The sequence below is a fragment of the Amphiprion ocellaris genome, chromosome 22 (genome assembly GCF_022539595.1).
Source record: "Amphiprion ocellaris isolate individual 3 ecotype Okinawa chromosome 22, ASM2253959v1, whole genome shotgun sequence".
Classification (NCBI taxonomy): domain Eukaryota; kingdom Metazoa; phylum Chordata; class Actinopteri; family Pomacentridae; genus Amphiprion; species Amphiprion ocellaris.
In genome coordinates this window covers 23,196,399-23,217,635 of record NC_072787.1, presented here as the reverse complement: position 1 = coordinate 23,217,635, position 21,237 = coordinate 23,196,399, and the positions used below count along the sequence as shown (strand labels likewise).

Below are 21,237 nucleotides of genomic sequence, written 5' to 3'. Positions count from 1 at the left end.
AATAAGGTGCAGTTGCAACAAAGGCTAAAAATAAAAGCATAAAAGTGACTTGTACTGTAAAATATGTCCTCGAGAAATGAGTTTACTTTACATTTTAAAGCATATTCTGCCCCCTGCTGGTGCTTAAAGCTTATTACTGCCACACGCAGTCCTACGCTGCCCCCTAGTGTCCATCTTCAGCAGTGACAAACATGAAAACAAATGATCACACAACACTTTGTAAGTTTTTGATTTTCTTTCTTTTTTGTGGAAATATGTTACAGTTATATTACAGGTATTTAAATGCCCAGAGGGAGAACAAAAAAAACAAACAAACAACTGTTTGGAGACACCAGAAACTAACACTAAGAAGAAGACGGCAACTTAACCGAGACAGAAACAGTCCAGACCGGATCGACAGACTCGACGGGCAGAACACGGGCGAAAAAACCGCGGCCCAACATGTAACCTATGTTAGGAGACGTCCAATAAATACTGCAAATGTTTGTTAACGCAAAATTATTAAAAACAAAAGACGAGGAAAACAGGTGGGCTCTCCTTCTTTGAGTCCTTTGTAGTATTTAGCAGCATGTGTGTAGCTTCCAGAAACCAAAAAAAAAAAAAAAAAACCACGTGAAAAACAGCGCAGGGCCTGCAGTCAACCAGAGCTTTTAACACAAGTAAGAACCGATTAGCGGGAAAAAAGTGCTTTAATACGAGAACACGCAAACGATTAACAGAGCGACCTGGATGTGTGGAACAGCAAACCAGGGGAAGAAGTTTTTTTTGTTAGTTTTTTCAACTATTTGATATTTGGTGTTTTGAAAGTGGCTCACAGAGTAAAAACATTCATCATCAAAACTCAGCTGGTGGTGTTAAATTCACATCCTGGTATCAGATATTTTATTATTATTATTATTTATTTATTTTTTACAGTTTATATGATTTATTTCCCGGAGTTTACAAAAAAAATGCCATGTCTGTCTTTTTACCAGTGTGAAAATATTCTGGTTGAATGCAGACTCGCCCCCTCGCACCGGCTTCCATCGGTTTTTAATGTAACTTATAAAATATATCATAAAACGTCTTCTTAAATGGAAACTGATAAGTCCATGTACAAAAAGTTTTTTCTTTTATATAAATTACACCAGTCTGTTTATGATGATGATGTCTCCATTCTTGCTAATAATCTCCAAACCGGATCCTTGCCCTCATTCATACACACTCACACACACTCCCGACTTCAGCTACACAACATGCTCTACACCCAAAACTCTCTCCCCCCGCTGAAATGAAATCTCTGCACATACAGTAACGCTACATCTCCTCCACCTCCTCCTCCTTCTTCTCCTCTGTATGCAAGACCACAAGCACTGGTGCAGTTTCGGGCGTTGGACGGAGGGCGACTCCTCGGCTTCGGCTGGTGACCATCGCTGGTGACCCTCGCTGCCGCCTGTCACTGTAGCTGCCTTGTTCTGGCTCGACCCGGTGGGCGGGGAATGTGCGCGACGACCTGCTAGAGAGGTGGTCGGCGCCTCAGCAGTCGAACCGCATCTCCAGCGAGTCGTCGAAGCCCCGGTTGTCGTGCCCCGCCCCCGACAGGAAGGTGGCCGTGACTGGCGCCCCCGTCGCCGTGGTGACGTTGAGGAGGGCGTTGCCGGGGGAGCTGGTCGCCGGGCTGCGGAGCGCCGCCGCGGTGATACTGGTGAGGTTGATGCCCAGCGTGAGCCGGGTCTGCTCCAGGGCCTTCTCCGGCACGGCGAACGCCTCCAGCTTCTTCTCCCCGTTGGCCATGTAGGAGTTCTGGCAGCCACGGCAGATGCAGTCCAGACAAGCCTGGAGACGACATCGCCATGACAACAACGCGGTTTAATAAACAGTGACAACAACGGAGCAACAAATGACGCAGAAAGTAAACAGAACATGTCATATGTTTCTCTAATGACTCTGTAATTCAAGCAAAGTTTGTACACCATGTGAAAAGTTTACAGTGCGTTTTCTAGTGATTCACTCTGAATCAGTGAGTCGTGAAACCGTCCAGGAAACAGATTTAAACGCTTCGCTGTAATTCATCAGCGCTGCTAATGAAACCACTCCACAAAATAGATATTAACATAAAAGAAACATCTGTAATAAACAATACACCATATTTATGAGCAAATCCGCAAAATAACACAGTCCAGCTTAAGTAAAAGTTTCCAGTTGTTTATCTGGATGATTAAATTAAGCCATTCTATCTTCATTTTGCTATATTTTTGCTTTGTATGTTTGTAAAATGTCCTATGATTCAAAACCTGCGTGACTACATAAAAAACTGGACATTTACGTAAAAGAAACATCTGTAATGAAGAATTTACTCATTTTTCCTTTGTTGAAGTGAAATGTTTCCAAGCAAATCTGCAAAACAACACATTCTAGCTCAAGTATAACATGCCAATCTTTGATCTAAATGATTGAATTAAGCCATTTTATCTTCATTTTGCTATATTTTTAAATTTATTTTTGCTTTGTATGTTTGGAAAATGTCCTATGATTTAGTCAAAAGTTGCTTGACAACATAAAAAAGTCGACATTTACACAAAAGAAACATCTGTAATAAACAATATACTATTTTTTCCTTTGTTGAAGTCAAATATTTACGAACAAATCTGCAAAACAACACAGTCTAGTTCAAGTAAAAGCTTCCAATCTTTTATCTGGATGATTGGAATGACCCAATACATCTTAATTTTGTTAAATTATTGTTACTTTTTCTTCATTTCTAGATTTATGGGGTCATTTTAAGCTTAAAGTGGTGCTGCCACAGAGCTTTAATCTCTCTAGTTGCCAAAACTCTTCATTGCTTTGTCAAAAAACAAAAAATGTAACCCCTGCACACACACATCTGGATGTTTAGAATATGTCAATACGTCTCATTTTTCTATATTAGTAACATATATTTTGGATTTTTTTGCTAGTATGTTTGTTAAATTTAGATTTATGGTGTTATTTTAAGCTGAAAAAAGGTGCTACTGCAGAGGTTTTAATCCCCACAGACACATTTTCAAACTACTTTTGCTAACAGTCCTATGTGACAAGAAACATCTGGAATAAACAATATAGCATTTTTTCCTTTGAATCAAATATTCGTCATCAAAACATCCTCTAGCTCAAATAAAAACCACCAGTCTTTCTTTCTGGATGTTGAGAATAAGCACATACATCTTAATTTTGCCATATTAGTAATATGTTTTAGTTTTTTGCTCGTAAAATTTAGATCCACGGTGTCATTTTAAGCTGAAAAAATGTGCTGCTGCAGAAAAATATATATTTTCATTAGTTTAAGCTAAATATTTACGACTAAAACATCGTCTAGCTCAAGTAAATACCACCAATCTGTTTCTCTGGATGTTTAGAATCAGCTAATACATCTTAATTTGGTATATTAGTATTATGTTTTAGTTTTCTGCCAGTAAAATTTTGATCTATGGTGTCATTTTAAGCTGAAAAAGGTGCAACTGCAGAAACATAACCTCTTCAGTAGTCAAAGCTCTCCATGACTGTGTTTAATAGACATATTTTTAGACAACATTTTATAGCTGCATTTTAAAAGAAAGTTCTGTGAGAGAAAAATATATGATTTCATTAGTTTAAGCCAAATATTTATGACTAAAACATCGTCTAGCTCAAGTAAATACACTGAGTGTTTTTATGGATGATTACACAGAGCTAGCACATCTATATTTGCTATATTTGGAATATGTTTATGTTTTTTTGCCAGTAAGTTTGATAAATTTGGATTTATGGTGTCATTTTACACTAAAAAAGGTGCTGCAAAGGTTTAACCTCATGACTTTCTCAGCAATACTGAGACACACATTTTTAAACATTTTCTAACCACATTTAAAAAAAAAACTAAATAAGTCAACTATTTATGACTAAAACATTGTCTAACTCAAGTAAATACCACCAATCTGTTTTTCTGGATGTTTAGAATCAGCAAATGCATCTTAATTTCCTATATTAGTAATATGTTTTTGTTTTTGGCTCAGGAAGTTTGTTAAATTTATATTTATGGGGTCATTTTATGTTAGGTTTAACCTCTCTTGTAGCCAAAGCTCTTCATGACTGTGTCAACAATATTTCAACCACATACACACACAAACACACAGAACTCCCACAGAATCCAATTAGTCATAAAGCTGTGCTGCCATGTAAACAAACACTAAATATAACGAGCCTCCAGGTGGGAACACAGTTTGCTGGGGTATTCTGACCTCAGTCACTTGGACGGGGATAAATCCAAACATTAGCAGCATCAGCAGCAGCACTGAGCAGCCTGTCGGGTTTGTTGTTCTCACCTTGCGGTTGGAGTAACAGGGGCAGCGCTGCCCCCTACAGGTCAACACCGAGGGGTTCTGTGTCGCCCGGCCACACTTGCAGCCCTTCTTCTCCACAGGCTTCTTGTACAGTGGCTTTGAGGGGCTGGGTGGGTGAGTCAGGGGGTGAGCGTGGGGGTGTGGGGGGACTCGGTCTCGTGGTTGAGCCCGGGGTTTGGGGGCCCCTTGCCTAGCCTTGGTGTAGGCCTTCTTGGTGGCCCCGTGGTGCTCCACAGTCTTTTTAAGCGCCTTGTTGGAGACGAGTACAGTCTTGCCCACTTTGGGGGGGCCGCCATTGGGCACCGGGGCCAGGTGGGGGTGAGGCGTGGCCGCAGGGAACTTAGGCTCCTGCTTGGTGGTGGCACCGGGGTTGGGGTGGTGGGGGGAGCTGTTGGCACCGATGGGGGGCCCCCGGAGGAGGCTGGAAATGGGGAGGGGCTGCACCTTCTCGCTGTCACTTTCTGAGCGGGAGCGTTTGCGGTGGCAGCGGAGGGGGACACGGGGGACGACGGTGGAGGGCTGAGGGGGAGGCTGCATGGAGGGCTGCGGGTGAGGCAGGAGGGGACGAGGGCTGTTCTCCCGGGGGAGGGAGGGGATGAGGCGGGAGGAGTCGGGTCCAGAGGGGCAGTGGGGCCCGTTGAGGCCGGACTGAGGTACGGAGGGGTGGCGGTCTGGGTGGGGGGCAGGCTCAGGCGGTGGGTCGGGGTCCGTGTCCGTCTCTAGAGTCCTGAGCACCTCCTCCACGCTCAGTAGCAGAGGCCCCCCACTGTGTTTCAGCTCCTCCCCGAAAGTGCTGATGTCACAAAGCCCCGCCTCCCCGGTGCCCGTGACACTCACGCACACCGGGATCTCCTCCGAGAAGCTCTCCTGCTTGGCGACGCCGCCGCCTGTTTCTATGGTGATGGGCTGCAGCGCGTCCGAGCCGACCAGGCCGTTGCAGTCGTGCATTCCGTTGACGCCCACGGGACTCGGCTCCTCGCCCTTCAGCTCCTTCGTGGGCGGAGCTTCGTCAGGCTTCGCCGCCCCCGACGTGGACGCCGTCTGCGACAATGAGTCCGAAACGTCCTCCGTGTCCGGCTCGCTCTCGGCCAGCGTCAGGCCCTCGTTGAGGATTGCCTGGAGGTCCGGCGAGTCGCTGGCAGCGCTGGCTATGTGCGGGGCAAGCGGCGACTGCGTGATGTAGAGGCAGAGCTTCCTGTAGCAGTGGACGAGCAGAGAGAGCTGCCTGTTCTCCTCGAAGCAGGAGTAGTCCTTGCACCAACTGCAGGACGGCTTCAGCTGCATCCTCTGACCCTTACAGCCTCGACAGACGTAATGCTGACATGACGAGTTGGTGGGAGCGATGGGGTCCTGCAGCAGGTTACCTGAACATGAGACACATGAAGCATTAGCACATATCATCACAGGAACAGCACAGAACAGCCGATGATTAATGAACAGACTTTCACACGATCCGGAAAAAGCAGTAAATAGATTTTCGGTCTAAACATTGGAAAAAAATCTGACAAATTCCGTGAATCTTTGGCTCCGTGTTTGTGCAAGGAACACAAAACTTTTATTTTTAACAGTATCTAGTGCAAATTTTTGAATGAACCATTTATAAATAAATGATTTTGACAAAAATTCACAGCTTTAAGCTTAGATTTAGTTAATTTTCTCAATCAAACCTCAAGTCACAGGTGAAGAAAAGCAGAAAAACCTGCTAAAAACACAAAACATTAGCTCAAAAAATGCTGAAAACTTTTATAATTCTGGTGATCAACTCATCATTGAAACATGAAGCAGTATCATCTGTAGATTACTTTTGTTGTTCATGCCGCAAAAAATGTCATTATTGATTGCTTATTTGGTCTAAACATTGAAAAATAATTTTAAAAACGTTTGTTTTGTGTCCAAAAATCTCTAAATACTGATTTTACAACATTTGAGGAGCTGAAATTAGCTGATATTTGTCAAAACAGTTAAAATTAATTGCAGCAAAATCCTCACACAACTCAACAAACGTTAAATTACACAGACTTCCGGTTCCTCCTTTGCTACGTTTTCGTGTATTTGCGAACCTGGCAACCAGCCACACTGAATGACAGCTGCTCTTTGAGAGGAGCTTCCTTAGCAACGCTGGCTGCTACAGAGTGCAGCTGCGGATGGGAAAAAAATAAAAAAGAAAAGGAAGAAGGTCCATTCATAACAAACAACCAGCTCTACACACTCTGCACTGCCTGTCTGGTGAATCCCAGGTAACTGCATTAAAGTCTATATTTAACACGACATATGGACTGCCCTCGTATCGATCTATTATTAATGTTGTAGAGGAGATGGACCGGGTTATCTTTAAGCGAGCCACTCTTCAGTCTTTTTGCAATCACAGCAACACAAATACCACTTTTATCTCTCACCCAAATGTGGCAAAAAATACACCAATAAATCATAAATAATCCATACAGGCATCCATTTACTGAGAACTTGCAAAAGGTCAACCACAGTTTCATCATTTGTACTGAATAAAAACGCAGCAACAGGAGGGAAAAGTGCTGCATTTTATATGAGTGATGAAAACCCCACATTAAATATGCATCCAAAATAAATCAAAAGGTGAAGTTTATTTGCAACAGAAGCTCCCCTTGATTGATTTAAACTCCTTTCAACCATCTGTAACGCTGTAAACAACCGTGTTCCCTGAAGTGTTGACTTCAAACTTTCAGCTGTAAATTTTACTTTATGTATTTTAAAATGAGATAAAGATAAGGTTTGTGGATGGAGTGTTATTCAACAAGACAAACAGAGAAACGCCCCATTGCTGCCGAACAGCACACAGAGGGGGGTGTGTCATGATGGGTGTAGCTGTGACTTATGGTGCCTTCACATCGCATGGGAATTTACGCTTTCACAGTTAATAAACGCAGCTTATCTCAATTTAGTTCCCACGGCTTACAGTTGCTGTAACACCACAATGTAAAGAAGCATAAACAAGACGTCTTAACAGAGTCACATGTCGAAAACTGTAATTTATGAACATCTTGTGCGACTATTGCATTATGTATCATATTTATTTTCCCTTTACAGTCTGCTATTATCTGCAAAAATTACATAGTGTACATTCATAGGGAATTTGATAAATTAAGTTTTTTTGCTTAATTTTTGTGAAGCATAAACAGGGTCTCTTAATAATAGTGTGATTTTAATTATATAACAAAACTGGCAGGGCAGAGTCACTATTATTTATAATATATAGCGCATTTAAAACAACATAAGATGAACTAGTGTGCCAAAAATATAGAAATAAGACTGTTCACATTTTATAAAATATAATCTTAGTATGTACAGTAGTCAGGTACTATAAAGATTTACCAGAGAAATCTAAATATTAAGCTTAAAATTCCCAATAGTGAATATAAATTGACCTGTAACAATTAAATATTAAGGTTAAGAACCACAGTATCATACAAAATTGACCTGACGAATTTAAAAAACTGTGGTTAAGACCCAAATTTATCTAACTAAATGTATTAAAGATTAAGCTCTTATTTTATGTAACACAGATTTACCTGAATTAATCTATTAAAAAGTTAAGACCCTACAGTATAATTTATTATATAAATATACCTGATGAATGTGAAAACTGTGGCTGAGACCCACATTACAATATGAAACACAATTATCCAATTAAATATATTAAAGATTAATATCTTATTGTGTATAATACAGATTTATTTGAATTAATTTATTAAAATTACATAATTTACTATACAAATTTACCTGACAAAGGATATTAGAATTTAAGATTTAACAATATTATGAATAATACAGATTTCTCTTGGCAAATTTACTAAAAAGTCAAGATTGCAATTTAATTTATTATACAAATTTACCGGATTAATTTAAAAACTGTCCCATAATAGCATATGACATATAAAATTATCTCACCAAATATAGTAAAGGTTAAGATCTTATTATATGTAATAAAGATTTACTTGAATAAGCTTATTTAAAATACAAAATTTATTATACAAATTTACCCAACTAAGAATGTTAAAGATTATCGTTTAACAATATTATGTATAACACAGATTCCCGAGTAAATGTATTAAATGTTAAGACCCTATAATATGAAATATAGCTTAGCTGTATTTTACAAAACTTGCACATACTGAAATTATATCAAGAAATAATGCATTTAATGATGCATTAAATATTAGAAAACATGTAAAGTAAGTGCCTTAATTTTCTGTTATTTGTTTACTTTGCACCACTGTTGCTCAAATATGCATATTTCTTACACTTATCTAGCATATGTGCTATATAGGTATTTATCTGCTTTACATAAAAACCTTGCAATATAGACAACCTGTGCAAAATTAACACTACTATTACTTATATTTCTTTTTAATACTTATGTCTATGTCGGTCTATTTTGGATATTTTTTCTTTTGTACTTCATTTTCTAAATAACTGCACCATCTTTGCAGCTATAACACTGTAATTCTCCCCACTTTCGGATCATCAAAGGCTTATATTATTCATATTATTACTGGAGCGGATGATGATAATTCCGACAGCCTCTGAATGCAGCATTATTTAAAGGCTCGCTCCCACCGTGAGGACAGCTGACAACAACGCACGTTACCGAGCCCCTCTACCCAAACACACGTTAAAAAAACATGACATTATAATAAAAATAATAATAGAAATAATAAAAGCCACTCACCGCAGACCAGGCAGGACAGGGACTGGCGGAAAAACGGCAGCAGCTTGCAGAGCTCCGCCAGGGCCCGGGGGTCTCGGGGGTCGCACTGCAGCACCGAACGACTCGCGGACACGTAGAGAGAGGTCGCATTCACCGGGTTCATCTCAGCTGCCTGGGCCCGGTGGATTAAGTCCGGTTCCTGTCCGTTCAATTATGTACGAATAACACCAAAAGTCACACGTCTAAACGCAAACGCGCCCGCGAACTCCCGCGCTGCGTGGGGTTAAATGACAGTTTCTATCCCGGGAGTCCGGCGGCTCTGAGGAGGGCATAGATGGACGCTTCAGATCGGTGAATCCCGCATGCTCACGGAGCGATCCCGGCTACTCATCCCCGGTCACATCCAGTCCATCCTCCGTGCGGCGTCCCGGCTCTGAAGGCGCTGCGAGCTTTGATCCGAGGCTGTTGCCCGCATTCACAGGCACCGAGGGGCGCAGAAACGGGTCTTCATCCGGCTCGGTTCACACCATGCGGGGGTTCCGATGAGACAAAGCATCGCTCTTTCTCTGCTTTTTTTAACGGGACTCACAGCTGGCTAACTGGCGACAGCTCCCGAATTCAAACGGGGGCTTTCGTGACAAAGTGCTCCGGTTTGCAGCAGTTTTCCCGAGATAAATCCATAGTCCGCATGCATGCTCGTCCCCGGTTCTTCACGTCGGTCCGGAGCTGCTCTCACACGATGCATTAATTATCACGCACCGGGGCTCCTGTCCGGGCAGCGGTGCAGCCCCAGCAGGCTCGTTATGGTTGTTATTGTTCGCAGAGATTCATGGCGGCTCGAAAACAAAACAGGCCGCCCCGGCTCCGGAGGCTCCTCTCCGGCGAGAACCGCCGACAGCAGCGGCTCGGCGAGGATGGGAATGTGTAAAAGAGGAGCCGCGGCTGTTAAAATAATAACAATTTCGAAGCTCCCAAGGTTCTGGCGCGGTGGGGAAAATTCATCCAGCGGAAGCACCGGGCTCTGGTGACAGGGCTAGCCGCCTGAGCTGCACCGGGAAGCCGGCTACAAAAGCAGGCCGCTCCCCCTCTTCACGGGATTAGCGGGAGTGTGTCGCTGTCGGTACTCGCCTCGGCGGGAACGTAGCGGGAAACGGAGGGTTTAGCGGAAATTATGTCCTCCTGCAGCTTTCGGTAGAGTCCCGGAGAGTCAGCAGAGGCCCGAAGTGGATTACTCCCGTATTTGTGTACGTTGCTATCGCTAGCCGCGGAGTCAAACCTCCCGAAGCTTCTCCACACACAAACAAGGGGGCGCTGTCGGCCACTTCTCGCGAGAACACAAGGAACGCGGTTTACTTTAAAAACAACACATGTATGAAGTGGAAAACTATGTATTCTGTGTCCAGCAAACACACTATATTTAAATTTTTTAAATAAAAATGTATACATAAATTTACCAGGAGACACTGCAGGTGAACAAAGCGACATTTTAAACTTCAATTATACTAATAATTCATAAAAAATATGTATCAAAAGTATCAGTACTTGCTGAAAAGCCAAATATAATCGAGAACTGTTGCTTAACTTTGACAAGTATAAACAAGCTTTCTTATCATCACAACTACTGACCATGTAAAGGCAACATTTTTCAATTCAATATAGCCAGACAAATGTAATTATTCTGGGTAAAAGCCTAAAATATTATTAATTATACACAGTTATTAGTTTTAATATTTTGGTTAAGATCCTTTAATATCATATTAATACAAATTTACCAGACTCATTTCAATACTAGAGGTAAGACTCTACAATATTATATATAAGACAAACTTACCTGTCTAAATATTATCATTCCAACCCTAGAATAGTCTATGTAATATAAATTTACCGAACTAATTTAGATATTATGGTTAAGAGCTTAGATAATATATAAAATACAAATTTACATGATGAATGTAAATATTATGGGTAATTTCTTACAACATTCCAACATAATATATAATATTACAATATACATTCATCTTAATAATTTAAATGCCACAGTTATTATATACAATACAAATTTACCTGTCTAATTTAAATATTATGGTTAAGACGCCCACAAAATTAGACACATAAAACACTTCACTGAATAATTTAAATATTACAGTCAACACCCCACAATATTATATTTTATACAAATTTAATAAATTAATGTAAACACTAAAGTTAAGATTCTACAATATTTACAAAAAATAAAAATGTACATTAGTAATTTAATTATTACAGCCAAAACCCTAGATCCATTAATTTATGGCCAAAATAAAATAAAATAAAACTAAAGAAGCTGTGTTTTTCCGCCGATGAATTACACAAAAGTAGTTAAAAAGTGCCAGATTATGGTTCTTGAAGACACTTGGGTGCATTTTCTTCTTAAATATGTTAAATTTTTAATGAAAATAAGAAAATAAATTCAGGAGAAAACAATCAGATTATGGTTCTTGAAGACACTTGGTAACATTTTCTACTAAATTTGTTAAATGTTTCATGAAATTAAAAAAAAAAAAAAAACATTTAAGAAAAACTACCAGATTATGGCTTTTAAAGACACTTGGGTGTATTTCCCATTTAATTCTGCTACGTATGTAATAAATTTTGGAAAAACTACCAGATCATGAAGACACTTGGGTGTATTTTCAATTTAATTCTGTCACATTTGTAATTAAAATGAGAAAATAAAATGCTGAAAAAGCTGCTGTAAATGTTTTACACATCAAGCTGACATTATGGGAGAAGTGAATAATACTAAATGTAACCTCCTGTGAATAATAACAAGATTTCAGCTCGTAAATCATGACTGAACTGCATCACGCTGCTGCATCAGATTATTCCAGTTTATCGCCGCTGACATACTGACGTGTCAGAGCAGGGAAAGCACAGGTGTTAGTAATAACATGACATGAACATCACGCAGCGAACCATGACAGTAATTCAACCTGTTTGACTCCTCGAAGTTAAAGCTGCTAAATGGTGTCATAATTATTTACACCTGTGCTATTCCTGCTGTGATGAGTTTAAGTGAGGAAAAAAAAGTGGATTTGAGCTTTTCAGAGCTTTGAGATGTTAACCAGCCTCTGTAAAATGTAAATATTGTACATAAAATCTATGTCTTTAGCTGTTTAATTGTGCTTTCTCTAAGTTTTGTAATAATACATTGCTTTGTTTTACTTTATTTTATCATATACCCTAAAAACAGCATTTCTAGCCTAAAAAACATCAGAATTATCCTTTATAGCTGCATGTAAACTCCTCTTCATGTCATTATAAACCCCTCAAATCATTACTTTGGTGTCCACAGTGCTGGCTATCTTGCAAAAATGGTGCAGATCACAGATTAAAATGCTGTGAGTAAACAAAGACGTGGAAATGGAGACTCATCACGGCTATAACACTATTTACGTTTATCTGTAAAAATAGCAACAACGCCCACGCAAAACAAATAATCTAAAAGTTGACACCTTGTGTGATGCAACCCCACTAACAACATCCATCGATACACTCGCCCTTCCTTTATCGACTCTTCCTTCCTCTTTTTCTTTTGTTTGCACCGCCGCTGACCACTCGGGACTTTCCAGTTTGTCACCACTTAAAACATAAAAATACCACATTTTCCACTATACGTTGCTTTTGTGTTCAAATAGAGCTGCAACAATAAGTCAATGCATCAATTAATGCGTTATTTTTTTAGAAAAACTACCAAATATAGAAGTAGACTGAGCATTTTAAATATTTGGACTGGTGGTTGTGCAAAAGACGCTTGTAAAAATGTTTAAAACCTCTCTTCAGCCATTGATTATGCCTCTAAAAACTCATCGAAGTTACATATTTAGATGTTTTTACCATGAAAATAACCCTTACCACCTTAAAAATCTGAAACTACTCAGTGTTACACGTTGGCAAGTTGCACTGTTGGAGTAATTCAGCCACATGTCGAACCAGACAGGGTTAGTTCCTTAGATTTGTTAAGAATGAAACCGCAGAAGTCTGTGTTTTTGAGACACAAATTGGCAATAATATGTCTTCTAGCATATAAAAAGAACACAATATTAACATGTAAACAAGGGAGTATTGGATGATTAATCAAGAAAGGGAAGTTTTTGCAATAAAACAGTCACAGTATTAGTGAGTAAAATCTTATGAAACTGCAAGACACGAAGCTCTGTTCAGTTAAAAAACGCAATCAGAACCTGGCTTTGTCATATTCCTTGCTGCCAGACTTCACAGTTCAGACATAAACAGGATCTTGATTATAACTTTTAATTTAGTTATGTGGGTGAGAAGAATGAGCGGCGGTTTCAGACACAATATGACTCACATTTCTCCTAAAAAACCTCTGAAACATCGGTTAAAATATGAATGTATTAGAAAATGATTTCAACACAGAAGGAACTATGATTAAAAGACGAGCCAGATATTAAATTTTAGGGTGAGGGTGAAAAAAACAAAAAAACACAAGATTTTTGGTACTTTAATGTCCTATAACTCTAAAAATATTCATAGCATGAAGGTAAAACTTTGTACGGCTTCATTAAATATACTACAGTTGTTGTAGATTTTAAAAAATCAGCTGATTCTGATGGGGAACCTTTACAGATATGGATGCATTTATATGAAATAACAGATTTAAATTGTGAAAAAGAGAACGCTTTGGAGCTTTTTAGATTCATGAGTCCACATGATAGTAAATCTACTCATTCTGAATCCAGGTAACCTTCCCAGGCTTTTACCATGCACACATGCATTCCATACATGTGAGTAATTCCTCTTTTGAGGTTTCTTAGTGTGTCTCATGCCACTGTGACTGTTTTTGTGAGATTATTGTGGTATCAGCGGAAGCTAAAAATACTCAGCTGGTCAGTCTCAGGGTTATTCTTGGTGCGTCTCTGAGCAGGAGCATGGGTTTGGGTGATTCCCGTTGTGTTTCTCACACGTGGCACTGAGAAAAACTCTTTGTTCTGTCCACTGAAATAATCAATCAGCTGCATTAATCAGGTCATTAAAGTATTAATGAAGATATCCCTGTTAGAGTTTTTTTTTTTTTTTGTTTTTTTTAAATGTAACAGGTTTTAGGTTTATTTTTCCTGCAGAGGTTTTTTTTTTTGCACACTGCCAGTAACATTTGATTATTTACCCACTTTTGTCATAATTACTGAAGCATTTTTTTGACTTTTTCTGCTTGTAAAATGATCAGAAATGACAGGAAAATTCTTACATGTCTGACAAATACAGCAGTAGAGTCACAGACCGATCATGCTGGCTGTCATGTGTTGTCACATCGCAAAGCTCCATTCTGAGCGTGGAAAAACCCCGCAGTGCTTTAATCCAGCTGATGAAACTCTGACAGGTAGTGATTCTTTTTAATATTCCACCGCATATAAACAAAACACAAGTTGCTCACTGAGTTAATCACCAAATAAGGTTTTTAAAGATCACTCTCAGTCGGTATTACCTCACTAAATGTCATCTTATTTCATTATCACACACCCTGTTGATGTTTTTATACTTTATCTGGAACATAATCCAGGTTTGACTGTGTTTAGTAACAGATAAACGTCTTTGCATGGTCAGTTTTTTTTTGCTGTGGTCTGTTTCTTGTCACTAAGTGTGTAAATGTAAGAGAGATAAAATATCGAGCAAACACACTAAAATGAAACCTGCCACAAATCATTTATCATAAATTAATAAGGGACTAAGCTGTTTATTGCAGCAAGGAAACTTCAAACCATAAACTGCTTTAAATTTATTCATATCTGAGCCATTTTTAACCTCTTAAATCTCACTCATTAATTTAGAAGTTTGAGTTTAATTTCCTCCCAACAGTGTTAAAAAGTGAGAAAAACCTCCAACCTACGCTGTTGTCTACATATGTACTTCTTCTGTTTGCTTCTATATGTATTTTTTTTCTAATTTATAGACTGCATAATTTGCTGATATTCACTGGAATCTTAAATGAAGCTATGTAAAGTTAAAATAGAGAGTAAATGTGGAAATGCTGGGTGGGAAACTGGGAAAAAAACTCACCTGTAGATGGATTTAATTCAAACTTCAGCTTCTCCATTTCAGCTGCAAGTGTTGGTTGTTCTGTGGGTTTGGAAAAGAGGAAATCTGTTATTTAGCTTTTATCTGTCGTTTTTTTGGCTGCCAATAGCATAAAATGTTCCTGTTGAATTAAAAATCCTATCACAAAGACGTTTTGTGCACCAAACTGCCCCGTGTTTTATTGAATTAATGACACTAAACCAACAAATTTCACTGATTCATTCATTTCGGATTTGCTTTGAGCATTTTGTGAGTATTTATGAGGGTCATTCTTACAAAAGAGCTGCAAAAGACACTGTTCTGCATGTTCAGTTTCATTTCGGATGCGAGCAAAGTGGACGTCAGCCTCCAACGCCAAAGCCAACCTGAACATATATGGACATGAAGGACGATCTTCTATCTCCTGAGTGTGTGAGTCTTTGTCTCCTGGCTTGTCATCGCTGCTGCAGCATGATTTCCATTCAAAAAAAAATGTTGTGCATGACAGGAACAGTTCCTCTTTCTGACCGAAGCTCCCTGTATATAAGCTCCCTTCTCCTCCGGTTGTTGAGTTCAGCGGTTAGAGGTTGAATAACGCAGCCGTTTGCAGCAGAGATCCAGAGTTCTGAAGATGTGGTCGCCTCTGTCTGTAAGCCGATGGATATTTCTGCTCACGCTGGCCGTTGTGATGGTCTTCTCAGCGTCTCAAGGTAACAATGAACTCATATTTGAATATTTTTTTGGTATTATGTGAATGAAATGTGTGTTCTTTCTGCTGCAATTTGACTCCGCAATGGAAAAGTGTCAATTAGTGCAACAATGAATAGTTAGGTGCTAATTTGATTAGTCAATTTACAGAATATTAACTCTTTGAACCACAAAAAAATCTGACAGTGGGTTTGAGAGGCATGTTTTTTGTTTTTTAAATCTGCAAAATCACACAATTTATCAGAGGAAGAAACTATCAAAAGAAAAGAACTAAAAATAAAAATAATACAAAAAGAAATAGATGTAGTTTGTTAGTCAAACATAATTTTGTGTATTTTTAGTTTATTAATGATTAATTTAATGTTATCTTTATTGGAAAAAAGCTGCCTTTCTTTCAAAAATAAGGACATTTCTAAGTGACCCCAACACTTTTAAACGGTAGTATGAAAGTATTCAATAAATGAAGCCAAACTTTTACAGATATTTCTTTAAAGATCCATGCTTTGTGCTCTGAAAATCTGAGAAATTGTTCGAACATAATTGTGGCTTCTGACCTTCAAAATAAAACAGAAATGCTGAGCTTTGAACCAGTTACCAGAGAGACGGTAACCATGGCTACAGTGATAATACTTGGTGCTACTACACCACTAACTAGTCACGTTCTGCTGAGTAACGACTCTGTTTTCCTCTGCAGTGGACTCGTTTGCTCCGGTGGTGGATTTGCCGTGCTGTCGCAACGTCAGCGCCAGGAAAATACCGAGAATCAAAGCGTGCTTCGAACAGAAACCACGAGAGGGCTGCAGACACCACGCCTTCCTGTAAGCACCGTGCACTTTGAGCACATTTACAACACCGTCCTTCTCTGGAAACCAGCTAACGCTCACTAACAAACTCTCTCTGGGCGCTTTCTTTTGCATTTTGACACCGTGGCTCTTATTGTGAAAGGATAAAAGTGCTGCATGATCAGGATGTGAGCATTTATTTGGGTCATCTGTGGTAAATGTTCCTTCCTAAACACCCAACAAAAACAGTTTGCATGAATCTCTAGAGTTATGACAACTTCTAATAAAATTGTGTTCGACTAACATTTCTATTTGTATTATTATTTTTATCATCTATTTTTATCATTTATTTGTTTTTTTAACTGTAATTGACTGCTCATTTTATTCTCTTTTACACTTTACTTATTTATTTCACTATTACTACTATTATTATCATTTTTAGCCTTGTGTTTATGGTTTTACTTTCTATTTTTCTTTTTTCAACTTGTTTTTTCCCTTAATTGGATGTGGCATTTTATTATTGTTGCAGTAATTTATTTTTAAAATCTTTCACCATGTTTGAACTGACCGGCCTTCTGTTGTTCAGTGTTGTTCTCGAGTTTTCTTCTTTTCTTTGTCTGTAGAACACTTTGTAATCCTTGCTTTTAAATTATTACTATTAAATTGAGTTAGGTGAAGTGGCTTTTTCTTTACATTCGTTATTTAATGATTGGTAGCATAAAAAACAAGCTTTTCAGTTGATTATCCATAAAAATTAACTAGATCCATTATTATTCAGCATTTCTGCAAAATGATTTTTAAAATAGTTTTATGTATTTAATCACCAAAATTCTGAAGTTTTTAAGTTGGCAAGTTCAGAAAATTAATTAGTTCCACTGTTAAGTAGAAGGTAGGAAAGGAAATTTGAAATTCTGACCTGAAGGGGAAGAAACTAATATATCAAGGCAATTTCATGGAGTTACCTCAACTGAAAGCTTGTTTAGAGTCAAATTTGAGTTCAAATTACAGCTAATATTACAACTTCATTGTGCAAACCCAACCAATCAAACAATCTAAAATGCTTTTCTAAAGCAGAAAATTAGATATGTTTTCATTTAACAATGCAATAAATTAATTTTTAGAGTGTATTAGCTAAATTTGAAAACATTCATGTCATAAAAATGTGTATTTGTTTCTGCTTCCAGGGTTACGAGCAAGCGGGGTAAACAGTGGTGCATCGATCCAACCTCCAAGTGGCTCAAAGACAAGATAAAGAGGGTGAAAATCCACTGTTAAAAAGCATAAAAGTAGTTATTCTTTCATTAAAAACTAATTGGGTTGATGTGTTAAAAATCTCAAGAGGGTAAATGACTAAACCTGCAGGTCTGAGCAACCAAAAAATTGTTATTTTGCAGAATTTCTAACATTTTGTCATGACTTTCTGCAGACACAGAAAATACAGAAGATTTACTTGCAGCTAAATAGATACAGATAATAAAAAATATACCCAATAATAGCTTAATATAATATCATAAGAAATAAAGGAACTGGAGCTTCATAAGTGCGACATATTTGAAGCAATAATGTTAAGAAGACAGACCACACTTTTATTCTCAAAGGTACACTATTATATGTGCACTATGGTGAGTAAAATAATGACATTTATTTATCTCCTCTACACAATTATGAAAATGTGTCGCTGCTGCCAGCATTTTATGGTGAGATACATGTAAAAACATCACAATTCCATAATATTAAATCTATTTTTACCTTGACAATAAACCTAATTTAAAAAATCGGCATGTATTATCATATAAAATGGTGGATTGCCTGGACTGTTGTGAAAAAAATAAACAAAAATTGATGAAAATTAACCAAATACATGCACTCAAGTAATGTACTTTTTCGGTTTTTCTTGTACTTTTCACTCCTTTACATTTGTTTGACAGTTTCAATTACTAGTTATTTGCAGATTTAGCCAATATTTACCAAGAACATATATGGTTTAACAAATAAATGTGATGCATTTCGTAAATTAATCAACCAACTGCACCATTAAAAAGCAAAATAAGAAACACAGAATAAATATGCTGCATGTCTGCACCATGAACAGTCAGATTTTTGATATTTTTAGGGTTTTTTAGTGTTTTATTATTACACTCACCTGTATAAAAGATGTTAATATTTCTACCAACATCATATTTGATAATTCTTGAAGTAAAAATGTGATAAGAGCTACATTAGCGCTGACGATAACTGTGATATTTTAAAAAATAAATATTGATTTAATGGTAATAATACACAAATACAGGAATAACACACAGGACAGTTATTTTTACAGACTCTCTCCTATTTTAAGAGCACTTTGTTTGCCAAAAATAAGAGACAAAACACACAAACTAAATTAAAGCAGAATTTGACTGGTAGATATTGTGCTAATTATATTATTATGAATTTGTTGACCATGATATGTCTGCATGCCTAAACTTTCAAACAATTCTTCTGTTAAAAAAAGTTCAAATAAATGAATCTCCTAATTAGAAATCACCCAAAAAATGTCAAGAATCAAGTATCTAAAGAAGCTTTAACCAAAGAAAGATGATGTCCTGGATTTAATTGTCTAATTGTACATGTTGTGTCCTCTCTTTTAATTTCAACATTTCTTTCTCCACGCTGCAGGGAGAACTCGACTGTCCTCCAGATCTGTCGTTATTAAACGAAGTCCTGGGGTTTGACGAAGTATGAAGGCGACACGGAGCCACGCTGAGACCATTTACTGCCTCTTCACTATTTATTTCTTTTGCATAAACGTCTATTTAAAGTAAAAGTTATTTTTTTATCTAATTCTGAAAACCGTTTCAAAAAGTAATTTATTATCTTATTTCAATTTGACAAGTATTTCTGTGGTGCAACTGTTAATTTGTCGTCAGGAGATCATAATAAATGGATTTAAAATGACGTTTTCCTGTTTTTTTTGGGGATTTCTGTGTCGACTTTTCTGTCACATCCAACTATCTTCTTATTTTCCTTTAACCCTGGTGTTGTTCTGCGGGTCAAAATTGACCCGCAGAACAACCCCGAAAGTTTGAAAATGTGGAAAAAAAATATTTTCATAGTAAAACTTCTGATGCCCACATTTTCAACATTTTTGGGAAATTTTTGAACATTTTTTGGTGGACAAAAAGAAATGTTCAAAAAAAAAAGATTTTTTAAGAACATTCATAAAAAAAATAAACCAAAATCCAGTGAAATTCACTGGATTTTGGTTGATTACACCTATAAAATAAAATCTACAAAAGTATCTATCAGAGTCACAAAGTCTTAAAACTGATGGATGTGAAGTTTGGGAAATTAACCAAATGCAAGCCAAAAATTGTAATACATAAGTTTTTTCTATGTGTCACGTTTTAAAAACTCCCCAAAATTAAACCATTTGCACCAGATTCTGTAAAAAAGAAGAATAAAATCAGACTGAAATTGTTAAAGCTAAAATATGTGATGTGCCATTCTGTCTGGAAAATGAACAAAATCTAAGCAAAAATTGTAATAAACAAGTTTATTCTACATGGAATATTTATAACTTTTCCTGAATTAAACCATTTGCACCAGACTCTGGAAAAAAAAACAAAAACCAACATCAACAAAATTATCCATCAGAGGCAGAAACTGTTAGAACTGAAAGATATCTGGAAAATGAACTAAACCCAAGGAAAAATTGCATTTTTTTTGTTTTGTTTTGCTGAATTTACTCTCCGGGTAAAAGCATGTTTAACCACAAGCTAAATGTTCTAACTATTGAGCCGTGTCAGGTCCTCTAAGGAGAACAGTTGCTTCTGTTTATTCAGTCGTAATTATATAAATGGATTGTTTTGGGACTTTAGACTGAATACAGGAGCCAGAAGAGCTTGTATGAGGTGGAAAACCAAATCCACAGCCCTTAGTCGGAGTAAAAACACACTGAAAATTCAAGTTAATACTTGAACTAATTAAGTGGGTATCTTTTAAATGATTGTTGGTGCAAAGTCCCTCCACTAAGTGTCACTTTGAGGTTAAAGATAAAGAGGAAATTTTTCTTTCATCATATTGGATAACTGGTTCTGAGAGTTCAAAAAAAGTCTCTTTAATCTCAAACCTTTTTTTTTTTTAACCACATATTTTTGGTCTCTTCTAAAACACCATGATTACTACTGACAGTATTTATTACTGATGCTCTTATATCTTACCTTAGTTTTGCTTTGAAGCTGTTTTTTAATTTTATCTGACTTTAAGTTAAATATCTTTGCAGTTTTGGTGATAAGCTGCGAGAGAGATAAACTGAGAAATATGCCCCATTTACATGATCTGGTTAAGTTCTACTTCCTGCCTGGGTTGAGATTCTGCTGTTATTGAGCACAAACTGTGATGCAATTTTTAAAAACAAAAAAAAACAAAGCTGTAAACGCACATCAGAGAATCCAGTCTAATTATTACTCATGCAGAAGCAACATTAGGTGTACTGCATGTTTGTACAAGACATCAGGACTATAATTCTTTCAGCATATATATGGGTATTTGAGAAGGCTCTGCAACCAACAATAAATCAAATGGAGGATTTAGTGAATTGAAAGAACTTCTTGGTCTAATGACACAATCCTGTTTCTGTCTTTTTAAACTTTCCCCTACAGGGAACTTTAAAATGTTCTCCACTTGTTCG

General features: G+C 37.6%; 2 protein-coding genes across 2 annotated transcripts; one reads left to right on the top strand and one right to left on the bottom strand.

The window, feature by feature from the left end:
- Positions 1-216: 216 nt before the first annotated feature.
- Positions 217-10,321, bottom strand: msl2b (MSL complex subunit 2b). Its single transcript, XM_023287758.3, has 3 exons — positions 9,043-10,321; positions 4,320-5,701; positions 217-1,815 (listed from the first exon to the last, which is right to left on the bottom strand). The coding sequence occupies exons 1-3, from the start codon at positions 9,182-9,184 to the stop codon at positions 1,516-1,518; spliced, it is 1,824 nt and encodes a 607-aa protein (XP_023143526.2). The 5' UTR covers positions 9,185-10,321; the 3' UTR covers positions 217-1,515.
- A 5,290-nt stretch (positions 10,322-15,611) lies between these two features.
- Positions 15,612-19,493, top strand: LOC111580140 (C-C motif chemokine 4-like). Its single transcript, XM_023287746.3, has 4 exons — positions 15,612-15,785; positions 16,478-16,601; positions 17,750-17,822; positions 19,224-19,493. The coding sequence occupies exons 1-4, from the start codon at positions 15,707-15,709 to the stop codon at positions 19,287-19,289; spliced, it is 342 nt and encodes a 113-aa protein (XP_023143514.1). The 5' UTR covers positions 15,612-15,706; the 3' UTR covers positions 19,290-19,493.
- Positions 19,494-21,237: the final 1,744 nt, after the last annotated feature.